Below are 23,350 nucleotides of genomic sequence, written 5' to 3' on the forward strand. Positions count from 1 at the left end.
GGTCAGGGGGGGATTTTCAGGGACTCAGGGGCATTTCAGGGGGTTCGGGGGATCAGTTTCTTACTTTTAAAAATACCGCTGTGCGTTGGCAGCATAGCGGGGATGGCAGCAAGCGCCCCGCCCACCTCCCAAACAGCTACTGGAGGCAGCAGAGAGTCAGACACTAGAGAATCAACCAGCTCTGCATGCACAGAAGCCCAAAACGGGCCAAAATCGGCCCAATCTGTTTCATTTGGGAGGAAAGTGGGCCCACGTAAGGAGCTCTTTCGCGCCATCTCCAACACCTCCCGACTCTCCGGAACCCGTTTGGGAGGTGGGCAGAGCTCTTGCCGCCGTCTCCACTATGCCGCTGCCACACAGCAGCAATTTTAAAAGTAAGAACAAAAAGATTTGACTTTCCCTGTTTCCAATTGTTTTCTATGTTGCCCCAACTGCGAATTCGCCAACCGTGAGGTTTTCCTGAAACGGAACCTTCACAGTTGGTGAGGGACAACTGCATAGTGCCAAATAACAGATGTTTTGTTTTATCTAATCTAATATATCTATCTAATTTGTATACCGCCTGATATATGTATCTCTAGGCAGTGTACATAATCCAAAATGCAACTATGAAAACAGAACATAGCACTTAAAACAATTTCACAGAATAAAACAATTAAATTGTTTTAAATTAGTTTTAATTAAAAGCCTGAGAAAACAAGTGTGTCTCAAGGGTCTTTTAAAAAGCAATCAGAGATGGAGAAGCTCAGGGAGTTTATTCCAAAGCCCTGGGGCAACCACAGAGAAGGCCCAGCCCTGAATCGCCACCAGATAAGCCAGTGGTAAGTATAGCAGGAGCTCCCCAGATGATCTTAATAGGCGGCAGGGTTTGTGACAAAGGAGGGCTCTCTTAAGTACCTGGACCTAAGACATTCAAGGCTTTATAGGTAATATAAAGCTAAGGACAACTGGAAGATCTGCCAGCAAAGAGACTCTGCTGTGCTTTTTGCTGTTACTTTGAAGGCTACCTATCTTCTGGCTAATTGTGACAAATTTCAGCTGGGTCTGTTGCTAGAAGGACAGGCTGGCAGCCATTGTAGCTATAAAGGTGAGGACTGTGAGTGATCACACCTGAGAGAAGAAGAGATAATGGGCAGCAGTGTTGGGAGCCACATTTTTACCAGCTTATTTTGATTAGTTTTTCTTCTGTGGACAGCCAAGGACAACTGTAAGATCTCTTGGCAAAGAGATTCTGCTCTGCTTTTTACCATTACTTTGTAGCTTACCTATCTTCTGACTAATTACAACTTTCAGCTTGGTCTGTTGCTAGAAGGAGGGGCCGGACTTTGGGGGACAGGCTATTGGGATGGGACTGAGAGCTGGGAAAAGCCATGCTGTTGCTTTAAAAATCCTCTCTCTTTATTAACTAGGGCTTTTAAGGCCCTTTTTAAGACCTACCCATTTTGCCAGGCTTTTGCTCTTTAATTTTTTTTAATTATTACTTTATTTTTATTTATTTATTTATTTATTTAAATTGTTATTGGTATTGTTGTTGCTCACCACCTAGAATATTTGGAGGAAGCAGTGTTCAAGAAATTGTAAATAAATAAACAATCAAACAAACTAGGAGGTCATTCACACAATCGAAAACTGTGTTCTACCCAGGTTTGGGAGCTGTGTGTAGTCCCAATTTTTGATTGTGTAGAAGCAAGGTTAGAGGAAAACCTGGGTAGCTTTTTCTCCTATCTTGCTTCCACACAATCACTTCTACCTAGGTTTTCCTCTAACCTTGCTTCCACACAATCAAAAATTGGGAGTACACACAGCTCCCAAACCTGGGTAGAACACAGTTTTCAATTGTGTGAATGACCTCTAGGTCTATTCAGGTATGTGTTTTGGTATATCTGGAGTTGGGGAAAGGGTGTTCATTGTCCCTGCAGCTATTCCAGTGGTGGTGGGGAATAGAGGAAGATGTGGCATTGAGAGGGCACTGAGAGGGTAGGAGGCCCTTACAGGGGAAGGGAGATCAGAAATTTAATAGCTGTTACCCATTCCAGCCCCCCTGCCAGCTCTTTGACCTTGGGGAACAGTACCAACCTCCCACAGAACCTCACTTTGTAATGCCAAGTCAATTCAAAATAAAAGAGAAACCATCCATTATTTGATTGTGAATGATGGAGCTGTCCCAGTCTGTATTGCAGAGACCTGGATGGGGGAGACTAGTGGTCCCAGCTTGGGCCAGGCTAGTTTGGGCCCAGCTTCTCCCAGCAGGATACTCTATTGTGGAGCAGGTGAGAGGATGTGGGCAGGGAAGAGGAGTGGCTGTGGTCTATAATAATAATAATATCTCCCTTACCAGGGTTCCTGTCAGGAAATTGGCCTATATTGAGTGTATAGACTCAATATATTGAGTGTGTGCACCTACAACTGGAGACCAAAGATAGACAGACTTCTGTTGATCTACTGTTCACCCTGCAGTGATTCCGCTCCTATCTCTTGGATAGATTCTAGATGGTGTCGCTTGAAGATTGTTATTTCTCAAAATGAGGGCTATTGTATAGGGTCCCGAGGGCTTCATTTTATAATGCTTTTTAACATCTACATGAAACCAGTGGGAAAGATCATCAGGGGATTTGGTACAAGGTGTTATCAATATGCTGATGCTGACCCATATATATTTCTCCATGTCAATTTCATCAGGAAATGGCCTAACTTCCCTAAATGCCTGCCTAAAGGTGGTAATGGGATGGAGGAAGGAGAACAAACAGGCTGAATCCCAGGAAGACAGAGGTACTCATTGTGGGAGGTTGGACCTTAGGAAGTGGCTTAGAACTGCTTGTTCTGGATGGGGTTACACTCCCCCAGAAATAGCAGGTGCATAGTCTGGGAGTACTTCTGGACCCAAACCTCTCCCTGGTTTCTCAGGTTGAAGCACTGGCCAGGAGGACTTTCTATCAGCTTTGACTGATACACCAGCTATCTATGTCCATCTATGGAGACTTGTGGAACTCCATACAGTAAATCTCACTCTGCAGAGCAACAGTCTCCAAGTGACACCATCTGGAATCATTACCACCAGAGAGGTAGGAACGGAACCACCGTAAAATAGTGCTGCCCAATCCCACCTCCCTCAGGCGACCCAGATAGATACCATGGTCAATGGTATCGAAAGCCACCAGGAGATCCAAAAGGGTCAGCAGAGACACTCCGTCTATCAATACCTAATTGGAGATTATCCATCAGGCCAACCAACAGTCTCAACCCCATAGTCAGCCCAAAAGCCAGATTGAAATGGGTCTAGATAATCAGTTTCCTCCAAGACTGTCTGGAGCTGAGAGGCCACCACCATCTCAATCACATTGCCCAACCATCATTGTTTAGAGATGGGCCTATAGTTGCCTAACTCTGTGGGGTCCAATGTAGGGTTTTTTCAGGTATGGTCTAGTGATAGTCTCCTTAAGACCAGGAGGCATCCAGCCCTCTCTTAGATAAGCATTTATGATGTTTACCAGACTCTCCAACAATCTGATTGTTAGATAAAATAAGCCAAATTTGGCAAGGGTCAAGAGAGCAGGTGGTAGGACACACAGTCTGAAGCAGCTTGTCGACATCCTCAGGAGTCACCAGCTGAAAGTGAAACAGTCTGACACATAAGAGCTGTTGCTGGATACATTCATAATAGACTCTGCCCTAATTGTACAATTCAGTTCAGCCAGAATACGAGAGATTTTGTCCATGAAAAATTCATTAAAACTGTCACAGTGGGGAACCAATGGTTCCAAATTTTGATTTGGGGGGGCTCATATTAGCCTTTTCACAACCCTAGACAGCTCTGCTGGATGTGAGACTGAGGATGCAATGTGGGAAGAAAAGAATTGCTTCTTTGCCATGCGTTTTGCCAGAGCATAGATCTTCAAATGTGCTCGATGTTGTAACCTGTTGGATGCGAGTCGAATCTTTCTCCATTTGTGCTCTAGTAATCTATCTTGCCACTTCAGCTCTCATAATTTTCTTGAATACCATGGGGCAAATTCTGAAGCAAGTCAGGGAGGATGCTTAGAGCAATAGTGTCTACTGCTCTAGTGAGTTCGTTATTCCAAGTTTGCACTAGAGCATCAACAGAATCGCTGGCAGAGCCAACTCGAAACCCTTCCAAGGTTTCTTGGAATCATATTGGATCCAATAACCTTCTCAGACAGACCACCCTAATGGGTCCTTTGTCCTTGCAGAGATGTGTTGTGGTTGCAAGTCTCACTTTAACCAGATGATGATCTCTCCAGGACAGTGGGGAAATCACAGGAGTCCCCACCCACGGCACACCACCCTGATCAGCATAAAAGACTCTGATCAGAGTAAAAAATCAAATCGAGTTTGTGACCAGCAACATGTGTAAGTCCAGAGACCACTTGGGATAGGCCCTTAGGGGTTCAGCTATGAACTCCTGAGCCACTCCTGAGAACCTGGTCAAATAGTGAACATTGAAGTCCCCCACTACCAACAGTCTGGGTGACTTCAATACCAACCTACAACCAGGTCCGTCAGCTCAGTAGGGCAGCAGGGTGCTCAGTACACCAACAGAAGTCCCAATCTATCTCTGATTCCTAGACTTAGGTACACACATTCTATATAGGCCAATTCCCTGACAGAGATTTATCCTATCTATTTATCTATTAGAAACATTTAATATACCGAAGACTCCGGGCGCTGCACAAAAACATGCAAAACGAGAACATTAAAAATTACATTCTAAATTAAAAACTAAAGTAACTAACAACAACAACAACAACAAATAGGTAAACTACAGGGCAAAAGCCTAGTGAAAAAGAAAAGTCTTCAGTAGAGATTTGAAAATCAGTAAGGCAGGGGCTAAATGAATCTGAAGGGGAAGAGAGGTCCAAAGAAGTGGGGCAGCAACCAAAAAGGCCCTTTCACAGGTCCTAGCACCCTGAACCTCTCAGAAATCAGGGACCAACAAAAGGGCCATCTGAGATGATCTAACCGGACAGGATGTAACTGGATGGGAGAGGCAGGTCTGTAGGTAGACAGGCGCCAAGCCCCGCAAGGCTTTGAAGGTCAAAACCAGATCCTAGTAAGGGAAATAGTATTCTTGTAGACCACAACACACCACCTCCTCATCCACATCCTCTCAACTGCTTCTCCACAGAGTACCCCACTGGGAGAAGCTGGGACCAAACTGGACCACTGGCCTCTCCCAACCAAGTCTCAATAATGCATACCAGGTCAGCTCCTTCATCCACAATCAGGTCATGGATGATTTCTGATTTATTTTGGACTAGACTGGCATTACAAAGAAGCAAAGTGAGGCTCTGTGGGTGATTGGAACTGCTCCCCAAGGTCAAAGAGCTGATAGGTCAGCTAGAAGCGGAATCAGCTGTTAAATTTCTGATTTCCCTTCCCCTGTAATGACCTGCTGACCTACCAATGCATATCTTCATCAATTCCCCACTACCACTGGAATAGCCACCCCAGAGCCACCCCCATCTCTTCATTTCTGGACAACCCAAGAGTAAGACACCTATACAAGACCCAATCAATAATTAGGCAACAATACACCACTTTCAGCAGATTCTTCCCCAGCCCTCAGTTCCACTGAAGTCCTCCACCAAAGGAGTCTGTTCTAGTATTTACTGTTCTCTGCCTTTCTTGTGTTCCAAGAGACCTTAATGGAGAAATACCTTACTGGCAACCCTGTATAATCTAATGGGCATAGTTTTCTCCTGGTACATGCTTTCTTTGCACTAAGAAGATGCAAATGCATTACCGTAGCATCTCATTTTACATTAATGTTTTGCTTTTACTCTGAATATTGATGCTTGAGGAAGAAAACAATTTGCAAGCTTGTGTACAATATTTTAATGCCTGGCTGGTACAAGCCATCTCTCTTTTGTGTGTGTGTGTGCTTCTCATTGGGTTGTGTTTCTCTTCTTGGGGATCTACATGGATTCTGTTACTGTGAAAAACATTAAAGCGAATGGCACTTGTGCCATTGTTCAATTTGCCATTCCTTCCAATAGGGCTTGTGTTGACAAAATTGCTACTGAGCTATGCTCATAGTACTAGAAACATAACTTTCAAAATCATTGTTTCTAATGCTTTGGACATAGTAAATGCGGCTGAGCCTGAGAAGGTTAACAGGCTTTTGGGTGTGGGTAAATAATCCTCCTTTGATTTAAGGGCTAAACCGATGAATGGAAAAATTTGAGGAACTTAATATCATAAAAGCAGTGAAATTAAATTTGCTACACAGCACTGTACCAGATGGAAAGCTTTCCTTGTGTTCTTGGATATGCTCCAATCCTTTCTATTTAATTTCCAATAGGATAGGATTGATTCTGCATTAGAAGAATTAAAGAAAAATTCCTCTTGAAAGAACTGTAACTTTCCCCTCTATAACATGGCATAGAAATTCTCCAAATCATGCCAAACCATGGTGGAAAAGCCAAGAGAAGCTCTATGTATCCAGTGTTTGTACTCTTTCCTCTCTGCCCCCCTCCCCCCCACACAATTTTTTTTCCTCCCCTGGAAGAGAATCTGAGATATGAGCTTTACTTTAGGGATTTTAAATGTCATGGTTATATTTGTGGGAGAAATAGCTCCATAATGAACAGTCTCCATGTTGCTGCCAAAGATGTAATGCATATCAAAACAAATGGGCAAATAAGATTGATGCTCCATTTCATTATCTTTGAGATTATCCGGTGTTTATTTGTTGATGACACATTGCTTGTACCTTGCAGGATAGTAACAAACCTTCAAATAACTTTTGAGTCCTGAAATGGCATGAGGTTGCTATAGATGCAACATGATGATAATTTGCTTTTGTATTCCTTCACAACGCGCTAGTCTGCCTCTTCTGAGATTTCATGTGAAACCTTGGCAGTCTGTGTGTTTGCCTTCAGTGAAGGCATTCGTCTAAATCAGGCCTGCACAGCATAAGGCCCGGGGGCCGGATTCGGCCCGCAGGGACTATTTTTCTGGGCCCCAGGTATCCTGCAGCAACACAGGAGCCGGAAACTGCCTTATAGCGCCATCCTATGTATGTTTTCTCCGAAATATGTTCCATGGTGTACCCAGTGAGGCTTACTCCCATGTGAGCATGCCTAGGATTGCAGCCGGAAAGCAACGGCAATTTAGGGAGAGGAGAGGACCTGGCATTTGTTCGGGGCTGGCATGTACTCCAGTAGCCCCACTGATTGAGCAGGGACGGGGCCTATTTTCTGGCCACTATCCCTGGTTAAATCTATGAGTCCATTGATAGGGAGAATAGATCCACAAGTAACTAATACTATAGATATATATTTAATTTTAATGTAATGTGCTAAAAATTGACCTCAGCCCCTGCATGCCAAGCTGTGGATACAAGCTACTTGTAAATCCAAGCTGTGGATACAAGCTACTTGTAAATGAATCTGGGTGCTTAGTCTTTGTACTGAATTGCAAAAAGCAAACTATACAGTCGTTTTGGGGACCGTGTGCTGCTAAGGTTACTTTTTTGTGTTAGTTTTTGGCATCCATTTATATTAGCGGCACTGGCTTTGCAGTTACATTCTAGGCAAGTAATCTTAGCTGAACAACTAACAAGGTCTCTTGAGGCATATATATTCAGCACTGGCAATTTTCCACTGCCTGGGCAAGACAACCCATTTTCCAAATGCAGAGTATTGTCATATTGATTCAAAAGCACCTTCTTTATCAGGTGATGCTTACTGCAGGCAGTCTTCCCTAGAGACAGCAAAAGCACTGCGTTTAAACAAAAACTGGAGCACATGATATCACTATATAGAGAAGTAGGGCAGAGAAAAGGTCATCCACATCAGTGGCCCTCAAACATTTTCGACATGTAAACCTTTTAGGGAATAATCTTTTCTGACATGTACCTCCAGTTCCCCACACTTGTAAGCATCTGCATGACCAACCATCAGTTGCATACCTAGGTGATTTTGGTGCCCAGACCGTCCCACCAGGAGGGTCACCCGCCACCACAAGGTCCCCCCTCATTAAAAAATCTGCATGGGGGGGGCATCTCCAGAAGCCTGCCACTGCTGCCCCACTGCGCCAAACTGCTGATCCTTTCTATAATTTTATCCATCATGTGTGCGGCCGGGGGGTGGGATGAGCCAAGCAGGCCTCCCCTCCCATGGTGGCATTGGGCGGAATGGCCACTGGGCTGGACAGACAGGCCCAGCAGCCACTCCATCCACCCCCGCCACAGGGGGGAGGCCTGCTCAGCTCACCCCATTCCCCAGCTGTGCACATGGTGGCTAAAATTATGGGAAAGATTGGTGGTTCGGCATGGGGCAGCGGTGGGGCAGGCGCAGGGTGGTATCAGGAGCCCCCCCCCGGATATTTGGAGTCTCCCCGGACCTTGGAGGCCACGGACTGGGACCCCAGGGTCCGAGGGTAAGAGCGCCTTCTCCAACCATCTTCCAACAGTACCACATGTACAAATCCCCTTTTGTGCACCCTGCTATTACAGTGCCCAGACCTGGCTGATCTGAACCGACACACGCTGCTCTGCTAGTAAGCTGAGAAAGAAAGTCAAGGAAGGTGCATATAGCTGGTAAAATCTTTAGCACTGGGAGATTGTTCGACTCAGGCTGACTGTGAGAAACTCTGAGGTGGCGCCTGGCAGTGGGGAGGACTGCTCTTAATAAGTTCCATTTGCATCTCTGGATGTGTCCATTGCCTGCGGCACAAGATTCAAATGGTGCCCTCCTCATTTTGGTAAAAATATGAAAACAGTTATTTACATCAAAATGCAACTTGGGGGACACATGAATGTGAAAATGGTTTCTTCTACCAGATGGAAGATCTGGTAGTGAAAATGGTTTCTTCTTCCAGATGGAAAATGGTTTCTTCTACCAGATGGAAACCAAAAGAAACCGGAGCAGTTAGTTAAACATTTCATCGTTTACTTTCCTCAGCTATACAGCGGGGATGCCAAATGAATGCTAGGAGTCAAGGTGGCAGCTTTTAGAACATTGAGGTTAAAGATTTCTAAAGAGAGTGGCAGCATGCTAGACCATTTTTATTTTTAAAAGTCAAAATGCTTGATAAACATTAAAACAATAGCTTTCAAATTAGGGCCATGGGGTGTTAGGAGTTCTGCTGATATATGTCTTCATTCTAATAACTTCTGATTTGCTGGTTTTTCTATAGGGGATATTTCTAAGTAGGGATGTGCAATTTGATTCGTGCCTAACTGGGGGCGATTCACAGATTTGACCATGAATCAAATCACCCCTTAAATAAAGGCTGATTCGAGGTCAAATCAAGACAACCCTGATTTGGTGCAAATCGATTTGTGCGATTCGTGTGGCCATTTTGGCAGGCTCCCCCCCACCCTTCTGATTGGTTTTTTTGCCACTGGCTTCCGATTGGCTTGAGATCTCCTTGCTGCTTGGTTGGCTTGTTTTCATTAAAATCAAGTGTCGGCATGGGTAACTGTCCCCATTGGTTGGGGTGGAGGGAGTTGGGAACACCTTTGGAGGGAATTTCAAAATGTATTTCAAAGGGACTGGGAGACAGAGGGAGAGCGCCCTTATGCAAGAAAGGGATACACCAGGAGGACAAGACAGAGGAAGGAAGGTTTTATTTTTGTGGCACTGAGTATATTATTGCTGCTATAACTGTTTTGCAGGATCTCAGATTGACAAAGGGGGGCCAAAAAGGGTGGGAATTTCAAAATGTATTCAAAGGGAATAGGAGGCAGAGAGAGCCCTTACATCAGGCTAGGAGGAAGGAATCAAGGAAGGTATGATTTTGTGGTTTCTTTCTCTTTTCTCGGCATTAAGTATAATGCTGTGCTATTGCTTGCTGCTATCTGGTTTTGCTGGATCTCAGATTGACAAAGCCAGAACTTGGGTTCCTGCCTGCCTTCCTTGAGCTGTGGTTTGGTCTGTATGTGAGATGGTGTTGTGGCAAGAAATGTGGCAGCTCTCTGTGTGTTATTTCTTGCTGATTGCTGTGATGAGCTCCATGTCCGGCCTTGACTAACTTGATTTTCACTCCCTGCTCTGGTCTGCTCTGCAGTCTGCATTGCAAGGTGTACTCACTCAATCAAAATGTGGCTGAAGACTTTGCTGTAGTTGAGCTTATTGCTATGCTTGGTGACTGCTAATGGTGCTGCTGTGCTGTGGCAGCTGTTGCAAGTAAGAACAGAGTCATAATTGTGTGTAAGAGAGCAACTTGGGCCAATGATGTTATTGCAGGAAAAGCACTGTGGCAGGCAGTGGATTCTGGGTTAGTGATTCTTTTTTTCACCACCTTAGGACTATGTGAGACTATTCACACAATGGGGTGAAATCGGGCTAGCGGAGGCTAGCCCAATTTTGCCCCATCATGTGAACCACCAGGCTTGGCTGCAAGCATGGTGGTCCCTAGGCAGGTAACCCACCTAAGTACCTCTGCCCTAAAACCAGGTTTGCGGAGCACTCGCTCCGCAAACCTGGTATGAAGATCGTGAGTAGCTGCAGTTACTCACTAGTAGACCCCTGGAGGGGAGGCGAAAAGCCGCCTCCCAGCTCCAGGGGTCTCCCCAGTATGCCCTGCATGCTGACGCAGGGCATACTGGAGCTTCTGGGGGCCACACGGCCCCCGAGTTCCCCAGCCCCCGCCGGCTCCGTCACGGAGCCAGCAATTGTGTGGGTGGCCAATCCGGCTGCCCAAGGCTCCCGCCCGGATCGTCTGCGGGAAGAGTGGGCTTAGCCCGCTCTCCTCACTGTGCTTCCCAAACCGGGTCTCACCGATCGTGAGACCAGGCTCTTTGTTTGGCAAAATGTGTTTTTTCTGTGTTGGGAGGTACTATGTGTGCTGCTTTGCAGTGTTTTTCAAGGCAGGGTTGCAAAAATGTGTGCAGAGTGCACCAGTGTTCCCTCTAACAGAGATTTCTAGATGTTGTTGACTACGACTCCCATAATCCCCAAGCAACGCCATTGCAGCTGGGGATTCTGGGAGTTGTAGTCAACAACATCTGGGAATCTCTGTTAGAGGGAACACTGGAGTACACTTTGCTTGTTGTGCCTATAGGGAACAATGGGGAACTAAAACCACCTTGTTGATAGGTCCTAGGGACAGCAAAGAGGGTTGGGTGGTATAGCTTGATGGGTGCTAACTACTACCCAACCCGCAAAATAAATGGGCAAGTGGGCAGTTTTAAAAAAGTGGGCGGTTTTAAAAAAATGTTTTAACCTAAACCCCCTTAGGATCCTGTGGATTTTGTTTTGGGGGGGGGTTAAAATCACCCACATGTCCATTTATTTTGTGGGTTGGGTGTTAGGTAGCACCCATCATGCTGTACCACCCAACCCACTTTGGTGTTCCTAAGACCTACCCATGGGGAACAATGGGGTGATTAGAGTTCCCCATTATTCCCTATGGGCAAATCATGAATTTTCCAAGGATTTTTTGATTCTATTTATCGAACTGGCTGGAAATGGCTGGCTGGCTCAATGAATTGATCTGAATTTTTGCAATTTGATTCGAACTCAAATTGAATCGTAAAAATTTATTCTTGCATACCCCTATTTCCAAATCACATAGTTTATCAAAATTTAAATGCTTTTAAGCAGATTGTTCCAGTTTAATTTTCATGATTTCTGATTTGTGGCGTCTAAATTATTTACATACAAGGTCTGTCATTTTCCCAGTGTTCGATGAGGCATGTAGGGTGTTTACATTCAGTAATGTATGTTATGATATTTCACTTGTAGGTGATACTCTCTTTAATAACATAGATCATAACAGTTACAAGTGCAGATCTTAACAGTTACAATCTGGAGAAACTAGATTCACATTGATGTGATCAAGGATTGCTGATGGATGATTTTATTTCAGCTTTCATGAGTAACTTACTTAGATTGGAGATTTGTTTGCAGAAAATTATTATTATTATTATTAATTCAGTTTCTATACCGCCCTTCCAAAAATGGCTCAGGTCGATTTACACAGAGAAATAATATATAAATAAGATGGATCCCTGTCCCCAAAGGGCTCACAATCTAAAATTCTCCTTTTTTGCACCAATTGTATTTTCCTGTGAATTCCCACAGCCAACATTCCTACTTGTGTAGTCTTATGTTCCCTAGACTTGAAGCCAGAGTAATGCACCCCAGAATGCTGCCGCCCCGAAGATTTCCCTAAAAACTGGAGCGCCGGAGGGGGAAAAGCGGTGGGAGGGGTAAGTACAACCCCCCCACACACACACACCCTTAAAGCAACACACACCCCTGGTGTTGGACCGCCAGACTGGGCCACCTACAAACTGGTTCTCAGGACTCTAACATGGCCTACGAACCTGTTCATGCACATCCCTTCTGTTGATGTACTGTGACCAGCTACAGAGTAAGTAGGTATTGCTTGCTTGCTTGCTTGCTTGCTTGCTTATTTATTTATTTAAACAGACTTAAAAACTTTAAAATGATTTAAAACCACAAGTCTAGTTAAAAAGCTTGGGTGAAAAATGTGTCTTTAAAGACTTCTTAAAAGTTGTCAGAGATGGGAAGGCTCTTATTTCAGCAGGGAGCGCATTCCAGAGTCTCGGGGTGGCAACAGAGAAGGCCTGTCCTTGTGTAGCCAACAGGCAAGCTGGTGGCAACTGAAGACCAACCTCTCAGGATGATCTCACTGGGCAATGGGGTTCATGATGAACAAAACGTTCTTCACCATGAACATATGATGGCTTTGTAGGTTGAGCAAGAGGAGGTGGGAGGGGACAATGGTTTTCTGCTCTCTTTTTGAGTTCAATACATACGTTTTAACATACACCAGAACATAACTGTGAACCAGATGTGAGGGAGCTTACGATATTATTGACTAAGTCCTGCTCCTCTCCTGACACTGCCTAATTCTGGCCCCAGTGCTGGTATAATGCTGGTGTGTCCCTGATACTAGGCTGGCATAGATCCCCGATGGTAACATATCTTTGATATCTGCCAGTGCAAGGGACTTTGACAGTATTCTATACCCATCCAACTGGCACAGACAGAGTATAGGATTGCACTGTTAGAGACACAAACTGCTATACAACAGCGGAGGTTTTTGAATAGGGTCCTACTTTGCCATATATAAGATTGAATAATTAATCTAGCCCGAGCTTCTAGACAGCTATTCTAATCACTATGCTATAGCAAAAATTATAAAAAATAAGATTATGAAGAACGCTAAATCAGTGTATGGAGACATTCATCTATTCAATCACAGATCAGTCTCGGAAGCCTGTTCATTATTTACAAATGGGGATGTATGTACAGACCACAGATTGAGATGTTGAAGGAAGCTGGAAAAATAACCAGAAGTTACAGAGGATGGGCAGATATTAAGGGTGAGAACTGGCTTCTGGGTGTTTACTGGAATTTATTTTTAGATTGCTTCTTGTGGGTAGACATTTACCCACACAAATCCTCAATGACTCATAACAAACAGGACCTTTGTGTATTAATTTACTGTGACACTTCCAATAAGTCTGCCAAATGTATCACATCACGTGAACAAAATAGGTACACAAATGTAGTATAATTTTATGTATGTGTGTATACACACACACACACACACACACACACTCACCATTTTCGTCTCATGAGGATTTTTTATATTTAAAAAAATCCCCCAATAAGATCACATATAAATTGCATGAGTGGATGGGAAGAGATTTACAAAGTCAGAAAAGATGAAAGAAGAAAACATTAGGAAAGGGAGAGAAAACTACTGTGCTGCTACTATACCAGTCAAACAGGTATTAATGTCAAAAGTACACATAAGCAGGATAATTTTTTGGAAATGTATGTCAATAAAATCCTTGATACAGGGTCTAGCTTCCAGGAGCAACAGGGGAATGTGAAAGGGCTATTTTAGTCCGGCCTGTCAGTTCTGCTTTCTGAGATTGAGAAGTGCTGTCTGCCTTGGTACAGTCAAATATGTTTCTTATCAAAATCTTCAAAATGGATCTTCATTCCACTTGCCAAGTTGCCTGGCCTCCTGCATTCCCCTTGTGGTGTTTAATATTACTTTGAAAGGACGCAGGTGCTCTTTGCTAAACCATATTCTGTAAAGCTATGTTTCTGTAAACCATAACTCCATACTGATAATTTGGATAATATGGCAGACATTACAGTTTGGACATGACCCTGCTCTGTAACACATTTAGCATATTTGTTACGTATCACATTTGCACTTGATACCTGACAGAGATTCTGCCATAGTCTCTGGCTTAGGGGAAGGGATGGCAGGCTAGATATGTAGACCAACCGTGTTTCCAGGGAGATCTAATCAGATCATAGCCCTATTGGAATGGGGAAACGTTCTTAACATCATGGGCATGAATGATGCCTTTAATTGACCTGAAGTGAACAGAAATCCCAGTGCACACATCCCACTTTTACCCTTTCAAAGAAGGGGAGCTACCAGAATATCTTAGTTCTAGTAGCACAAGAGGGTGACGGTATTACAAGGGAAGGGATTGAAAAAGGGAGATATGCAGTCTGTAGCTTTGCTTCCTGGTTGTGCCACGTGCAAGACCACATATATGAAGGGTTTAATGGCATTTGCTTATGATGTGCATACCCCACTGTGTTAAGTACAGTAGTTTGGGGAGATGCATGAGAGCAGCTGCTCTTTCTCTGCTTCTCCTTTGTCATCTGCCCACTTCCTTCCTCTTTTCAGTGTTTTTGCTGATTTTGCTCTCCATCTTTTTAAAATCGTTTTGGTTATTCTTGTGCAGAAATAACATCCCATCCTCACTACTGAACAGCCATGTGTGAATGGCAGTGTTAGTGCACTGCAAGACAATCCAGAGCTTTAAAAAGCTAGTGTATACTGCTGCCCGATATAGGTGTTTCCCATAGTCTGGGAAACATACCAGCGGGGATTCGAACCGGCAACTTGCTTGCTAGGAAAGTAATTTCCTGCTGCACCATTAGGTGGCTGTCTCCAAGGCATACCCATCGCTAATCCCATGTGTGGCAGCTCTCGTGAGAGTTTGCGAGCAGCTGCCTAGCTAGCGACATGGATGGGGGAGAAAATGGCGGCAGCCAGCTAACGGGTGGACGAGGAGGGAAAGCGCCAGCCAGGCTGGCCGGCGAGGGAAAATGCCTGCAGCGGGTGGGAAACGAAAGCACTGGCCAAACCGGCCAGCGAGGGAAAGTAGACTGGGAGGGGGAGAACAGACTGGAGCTGATGGGGGGAGAAGAGAACGGACTGGGGCTGAAGGGGGGGGGATGAAGATGGGGACGAGAGACAGGGAGAACTAGGGGTGCAGATGCTCTGTGCTGGATCAGCTAGTATGGATTATTTTCTGTGATATAAAATTTACTGAAGCTTGATATGTTTGTAAATAATATGAATGATATTAGTTTTTAAAGCTAATTTGTACTAAAACCGGAGGTATTAACAGAAGTGAGGAAAAACAAAAGGAGATGGTGTTACAGTTCAATAGACTGCAGAGTTTCAGTTCAAGATTAATTTGGATATCATGGAGTCTGTGGCATGTGGAATGAGGATATTGTACAGTTAACAGAAATACACCCTACATAAAATTCGCAAAAGCACAAAAAAGGTTATAATCTCTTTGTTGTGTCAAGGAATCCTTCTGGAGTGCAAAGCCTGCTTGTTTGCAGTGCTGTTTAGTTGCTTTTAGGAGTTACATGTAAATAGCTGAATGGCCAAAAAAGTATTAATATATATTTGTTTAAACTTTTCCGCTTCCATCTTCCATAGTCAGGTGGGATTTCGGTTGAATGCTAGCAACTCAGAGTGACAGCTTCTAGGTCACTAAAAATGGAAGAATTTTAAGGAGAATGGTGCATGCAGGAACTTTTTGTGTAAAACAAATCTAGCCTGAAAGTTGTTTTCTGCATTAAGATCATAGGGTGTGAGGGTTTTAATTCTGTAACTACAAGTTTTCTCTCTCTTTGCTAATAGTCAATTTCTAATAATCAAATGTGATTAACAGCAGAATAAAAATGAGTTAAATAATAAAACCTTCAGATATCATGGTTTCCCTGTAGGGAATATTTCCAAGCCAGAGAGGTTGTAACCATCACGATTGTTTTGAAACAAACACCTTCAAGCATCTTTGTCTTGGTTGTTGATTTGTGGTTTTTAAGTGGTATGAAGGTCTGAAGTTGTGTTTCTGGAACAGAGCAGAGTGCCAAAGAGAGATAAGTTGCCACCTTCCATGCCAGACTGTAATACCATACACTATTCCTTTTGTAACTTTAGGAATATTGTATATAATCTGCTATAATCAGCAGTGCTCCCTAATCCTACTTCTCATTATCCACTTGTCACATTCATGAAATCTTTTTTAAAGAAATCCCTGTGGGAAATGCTAGACTTCAAAAACACAAAAATTTCAGCTCCTTTTGAACACTCTTCTGATAAAAAAGACATGTATTTGAACCACTCTGCACTTGAAACTTTCACATTTCTTTTGTAAATCTTATCCTATAATAATTTGTAAATGCTGGGCATTAATCCAAACACCACCTTAGGAAAGGTTCTAGCCAAGTACAGGCGTAATACTATCTTTAAGTGACTATAACTGTGCTCTATTTCACAATACTGTTTAGAGAACAAAAGCAGGCCAGTGTTGTTGTGAGGAATAAACAAGTGAACTAAATGCCACTTCACAGTCCTCCAGGCATGAGGTAGGACATAAAACTGGGGAGCAAGAAGTTCCAATACAAATGCCACACCAGCATTGTTTGGATTATCTGGGGCTTAGAGTCAAACCACATGTTCCTCTTTTTAAAAGAGAAGGAACTAAACGCTTCCCTTTTGTGCCATTTCCCTACCAAAATTTTCTTCCTTCCTTCCCTCCCAAATATCAGTTTGCCCCCGAAGCAGCGCTTTCTGCAAAGTGACATAGTGAGTGCAATGACAAAAGATCTCCACTAGGCATATTCAGGTGCTTTTAAAAAGCAGAGATGCTGTATTCATGTACTTCTTCCCTGGCAGTCCACTCTCACGCTGACCTGCTCAGAATCTCCCACCCCCTCTGTCCAAGGCTACAGCACTTATCTGCAGAAAGCTTATGAGCAGATCAGCTTGAGGGTGGGCCTTCGGAGCATGCTCTTGGAGATGCTGCACAGTACATGAGTACAGTGACCCCTGCTAACTGAGCAAAGAGATACTTTTAAAAGTGGTGATTCTCTTAAATTTAGCAGGGGGAGAGCAACTGGCCCTGCTTTTTATACTGCCTGAATAGGGCTTTCATCTAAAGACATTCTAGAAGCAGCTGGTGTGGTCTGTGCTTCATCGCAGGGGGCGACTTGAATAGGGTGTCATTTTGGAATTCTGTTCGAAGAGTCATTTTGTAGTGAAATTTACACCTATTCCTTGAGAGGTCTGGGCAGACATGCAGTGGATATTCCCTTTCAAAGCAGCTTCTCAGAAAAGCAGCAAGAGTCAATGGTACAGACATATGGACAGCTGTTCCGCTTCCATGCTCCCCACTCTTCCTACAAAACCCTGATATGGTTCTTTTGGCTTGCCTACTCCTTTTTTAACCAGAGCGGTTGCTGCTATTTCTGCTGCATGTCAGTGAAAAGGTTTTTTGCAAAATGTTCGTGCAATTCATCTCCATTAATAGTTGTTCCTGATTAAAAGCAGTTGTGTTTCATATGGATTCCTCCACTCACTATCTGACTTCCATGCCTCTTATAACATTATGAGATAGATAGATAGATATTCTCTAAGGCATACCCGTCACTAATCCCATGTGTGGCAGCTCTCGTGAGAGTTCGTAATCAGCTATCTGGATAGCAATGGGGACGGGGGAGAAAATGTTGGTGATTACTGGCCGGCCGGCAAAGAAAACAGGGGTGAATGACAGTGGGCGGCCAGATGACCAAAGAAAACAACAACAGTTGGGGCAGGCAGGAGGGAAGAAGATGAAGGCAACAGCGGCGGGTGGAGGTAGAAGATGGTCGGCAGCACAGGCGGCGGGCTGGTGAGGGGGAAGATAGATGGTGGGGAGCGGGCAGAGGGAGAAGACAGACGACTGGTGGGCAAAAAAGCAGCGGTGGCAGGGGAGAAAGCGATCGCAAGCGAACTAGAGGCACAGATGCTCTGCACCCAGCCCAGCAAGTTTTAAACACAGATCCTAAACTCCTTACCACTATATTGGCAGAGAGACTTCAAAGAGTTGTTCATTCATGAAAACCAAGCAGACTTTATCCAGCAAAAGACACATGAAAAGGTGGATATCCACCAATTGGTTTTGTTTCGGTGGTGGTTTTGGACATTCAGAAAACACTTAGGATGGCTTAACATGATCGCCAGCAAGTCCAGTGCCTAGGAAAATGTCAAACTGAAACATATACTCCCTCCCAGTGGGCATATTGTGCAAACCCACCCAAGTCCAGTTTCCAAGACTTGCACCTAACTTTCTACCGACTTTCACCTGACATTCTCCACCCACTTGGAATCAACATTTGAAGTTGGATGGAGAAAGTCAGTAGATTGTCAAGCATACAACTCGACATACAGTCTTGTATGTCAAGCATAGACTGTCAAGCAGTATGTCAGTATGCACTTGTATGTTAAGCAGACTGTCAAGCATACAGTCTTGTGCAGGTTCACATAACACACTTGATGGGAACATGCACTCTTGGTTCCGATGTTTTCCTGGGTACAGGTTGAGTAACCCTTTTCCGAACTGCTTGAGACAAGAAGTGTTCCAGATTTCTGACTTTTCCGGATTTTGGAATATTTGCATATTTGTAATGAGATATCTTGGGCATGGGATCCAAGTCTAAACATGAAAGGTTACTATACACTGTATTTTTTGTTGTTTAGGTTTTATTTAAGTATAAACATGGATAAGCATTGAATTTATGATAACTACAGGTAGCTGTAAATGTAATGAAAACTAAGCTGCAACAAGTTGGTGCTGCAGGTGCACGCCGTGGTAGTTTCCAGATTTTGGAGCATTCGGATTTTTGATGTCCGGATTAGGGATATTCAACCTGTTCCAGACTTGCCGGCAGTTATGAGAAGCCGCCTTTAATAAAATTAAGTGTTCACTTCAGAACTTCAAATATCTAACCTCCTCAGACAATATATTAACTAAATTAAAATTCAGTATGCGTTTCAATTATTCCGACGATTGTAGGTATCAAATATGCAATTTTGTTTAACATAATCTTAACAAAATCTTACAAAGTGCTGCATGTAGAGAGAAATGGATGAGATTAGCTGTTAATTATGTTGATATCTGAAACCAAGGTTCGAAGTGAATTACAAATTGCAGTTTATTTCAAGTAAGTACATTAGAATAAATGACTATTGGCTGATTTGAACATCATGACCAATCGTGGTTTATTTTAACCTAAATCAGAAGTAGATACTTGTGCTGACATGGGAAAGAGGGAGAGCACTTCCAAGGCTCAGGAATGTCGCATGAGAGTACCTGCTGATCCTCAGTGATATTTTCATAACTCAGTCTGTACCCTTCATCAGCATGTGCTTCCATAACTACTATGTGTTGTTGCTGCATGTTTATCTTTTCTTTGTAGTACAGTACAGAATATTTGTAAACCTCTGAGGTAAGTCTGATTTGTAAAATGAGTTGCTGTTCTTTGCTCTCTTCCTTCTCTCCAAGGCATATATTGTGGGGGAATGTCCAAACTGTGCTTCTGTAATACTGCACTGATTGGCAGTCTTGATGGTTAAGATAGTCAGGGAGGCTATTCACACACGAGGAGGAAACCGGGCTAAGGGAGCCCAGCCCAGTTTCCCCCATATATGTCAAGCCCAGCCCAGTTTCCCCCACGCCCACTTAATTGCTCCTCCTTAAATGAGGTTAGCAGAGCGAGTGCTCCGCTAACCCTGTTGATGATGATGATGATGATGATGATGATGATTAAAACTTTTATACCGCCCTTCCAAAAGGCTCAGGGCTGTTTACATTAAAACACCATTAAAATCAGTTAATAATTAAAACAAAAATTATAAAGCATAAAACAGTGATTAACAATTAAAAACATCATAAAACAACAATTAAATAATCAGAACAATTTAAAAACAAGTTTTAAAAAGCTGAGAAAGCCTGGTTGAAGAGATGTGTTTTCAGGTGTTTTCTGAAAATTGCCAGAGATGGGGAGGATCGTATCTCAGCAGGGAGCGCATTCCACAATCTCGGGGCAGCAGCTGAGAAGGCCCGCCTCTATTTAGTTGATCTCTGTGCCGCGGCAACTCGCGAGTAGATGCAAGGCATTTTGGGGTCTGCCCAGAATGCCCCGAGCACTCGTGGGGTGGCCCCCGCTCCCTGCCACCCCTACTGGCTCTGTGACGGAGCTGGTAGTCATGTGGGCGGCTGATCCAGGTGCCCAGGGCTAGCCTGTTGATCATCTGTGCAGAGAGCAGGCTTGACCCGTTCTCTCTGCAGAACCCTATTAGACTCTACACACTGATCTTGTGTAGAGCCTCAAGGTCTTATAGGCTCATATGATCCGTTTGTAAAGATCTGAGTGCTCCAGTATGGTGATTTTCAAACAGTGTTCTGAGAAGACCTGGAGTTCCTCAGAAGCTTACCAGGGTTCCTCAATGAAAAGAACAACATTGGTGGACAAGATTTCCTGAAAGATAACTATCTGCCTCTATCAATTTCTCACAATATGTAGCCACAGTGGAGTGTTTATTATACCTTAAAACACATCTGTTTGTGGGACAACTGTGAGGCCCAAGAGGCCTGGAAGTTTTTAACACAGGGCTTTTAGCTCATATCTCCTCCAGAATGGAAGGTGTGCGTTCACATATCAGCCAGATTTACCCCAAAGTCCCTGCGAGCAATCAGGGAGCACTTCACACATGATTCGGATTTTTAATCACGCATTAAGAGTATAGCCCAATTTATATCTGGGGTGAAAAAAATCCACTTTTTTCGGTTTTTTCCGGCAACTTTGAACTTGCAGTAATGCCTCGCAGAAAACCTGCTGTAAAGCCTGCTGTCTGGGAAAGCTCCTGGCCCCTGAGTGCAAAGTGTGAACTCTAAAGCATTTCCCAGAATTCTCTGCAACATGCAGTGGTGGTGTGGCCAATGTGCCGAAGAGCAGACAAATTGATGTGGCAAGAGTTCTATGGCTGTACAAAGTCTTTGAAAACCAATACATTAGCTTTGTGTCATGGTTAAATATGCATCACTGGGATTGTGTAATGGATCAAGCAGACCAGCTCGGTAAGAAATTTGATGCTGTGTTCTTGATTATTCTATAGGAATGTGTACGCTTTTGTGTGTATATATACTGACAGTGCATATAATGTACTGCATATAACGAAGTGAACTCTGGCTCATTAAACCTTATTCCACAATGAATTTGTCTTTAAAATGCCATAGGACTTTTCACACACACACACACACACACACGATTAACATGGTTATCCCTTTTGTGTTTTATTTTAGTGTGGATTTTTCCTTTCAACATAATGTTTTCTACTTTTTATTGTTCCACATACACTGTTCCAAAGTGCTTTTGTGAAGGGGGAAAACCTTAATTTGGAACCAACTCAAACATGTTATCTCACCTAAACAGTTATTTTGTGTTTGAATTTTTGTTGTTTGTTTAATGTCAGGGTGTGGGGGGATACTCCAAACCTAATATCCCCTTTCTTTTCTTTTTCTTCCAGGAATCTGAGTTTTTGACTCTGGAATTTGATGAGATCAAATTGAATCAAATGCTAAAGAAGCTTTCGGAGATTGGAGACAGCATTACTTCTCTGACTCAAGCATCCTAGCTTCTGAGTTAAAACTATGTGTGGGTTGCCATAAGATTGACTTTAGTAACAACTATCATTTATTTTGGTCATTGTACTTTTTGCAACGTATTTCAGACCCACTTGTGTCAAATAAACATTGGGATTTTAAAAAAGACCCACCCCCACCCCCCAAATAAGCTGAGGGTAACTAAGGACGAACAGGCAATAGAAACTTTCAGATGTAATTTTCCCTGCTAGAACCAAAGCAAGTAATTAGGTTCTGTTCAAGTTAATAATATAGTCACGCAGAACAACAGGGGGCATTGCCATTGTTTTCCTAGAGTAGCTGAGACCAACAAAAAGAAAACACCTTCACATGAAGAACAGTAAAAATGTAATTAACTGAAAGAAAACTCTACAGATGGCCCTGTTCTATGACAAGAGGCCCTGTTGAGTCCATTCACAGGCTGGTGCTTCAACTTACACGTGAATGGAGGGGTGCTTGCTCCACCACCCCAACACATGGCATAACATTAAGTATGGGAACTCGGCACAGACCTTCATATGTGTCTGCTAGCCCAATCCTGCCGCCCCGCCCCGCCCACACACATACTCTTTAAAAAAAACATTTATACTTCATTCTTCCTCCAAGGAGCCCAGAGTGGTGTACATGGTTATGTTTATCTTCACAACAACCGTGTGAGGTAGGTTAGGCTGAGAGTTACCTGACTGGCCAAGAGTGAGTCAGTGAGTTTCATAGCTGAATGGGGATTTGAACTCAGGCCTCCCCAGCCCTAGTCCAACACTCTAGCCACTACACCACACCCTGGCTTTTGAAGGGAAAGAATTGCAGAAGTCAGACATCATGCATTCAGGCCTCTGTGTGAAGGGCCTGTGCTAGTTAGGTCACATGTGTTGCAGAGGGGCAGGGCATAGGCCCATTTGAGTTGCTACACTGAGCTGATCTGTTGTTGTACCAGGACCAAGAGAAGGAGAGAGACACACACAGAGTCCATTCCTATAATATTCCTTCACCTTCTGAATATTCCAAATAAATTTGTTTCATGAGTTCACCGGTACATAAAAGTTCACAACTAGAAACAGTTGTCAGACCCTATCATGGAAACAGAGCATAAGTGTATTTTTAGTACGACTTCAAGCACAATATAAGCATTGTAGTGAGAGTTCAAAGTCCATTACTGGAAATAATTCTCCAGTTATTTATAGAGGCCAAGTTGGTTTCATTTTAGATGGAGGGGAAATGAATATCAGAAAGAGTTTTCAGCATGAATTGTTTCATCTCTGGATGAATACTGTATACGACACATCTCATTGCGACTGTACACGGGATGAGCAAAATATTAAAGTGGCATGCATATGAAGTCCAGAGAACCTTTGCAATGATTACAGTAGCTATGCCAGCTTCACTTACAGGGATTTGATCCTCTGTTTTCTTTGCTATGCGAACTTCCCCCACCTCCACCCCCTTGAGTATATCTCCCTTCAATATTTTAGCTGATTTTTAAAGCATGTTGGGGGTTGTGTTTCACCGTAGCATTTGCTTTCTCACACAGTGCCGAGCACTCCTGTTCCTCCTTTGAGTTTTCTGCTTACAGAGGAGAAAAATTTGTTCTTGCCCAGTGTGCCTCATCCACCA

At 43.5% G+C, this 23,350-nt stretch overlaps 1 protein-coding gene across 4 annotated transcripts in view; it reads left to right on the forward strand.

Annotated features, from left to right (window-relative positions):
* The window catches only part of COMMD1 (copper metabolism domain containing 1), a 136,704-nt gene extending 113,629 nt beyond the window's left edge, over positions 1-23,075 (forward strand). For 3 of the 4 annotated variants that reach the window (XM_053284290.1, XM_053284293.1, XM_053284295.1), the window contains exon 3: positions 21,625-23,075. In XM_053284290.1, coding sequence (XP_053140265.1) covers positions 21,625-21,732 — 108 coding nt within the window. In that variant the 3' untranslated portion in view covers positions 21,733-23,075. Of the gene's footprint in view, positions 1-12,086; positions 12,141-21,624 lie in introns of those variants that run through there. The other variant, XM_053284292.1, reaches the window with a different exon arrangement.
* Positions 23,076-23,350: the final 275 nt, after the last annotated feature.

The sequence above is a fragment of the Hemicordylus capensis genome, chromosome 1, assembly GCF_027244095.1.
Source record: "Hemicordylus capensis ecotype Gifberg chromosome 1, rHemCap1.1.pri, whole genome shotgun sequence".
Lineage (NCBI taxonomy): Eukaryota > Metazoa > Chordata > Lepidosauria > Squamata > Cordylidae > Hemicordylus > Hemicordylus capensis.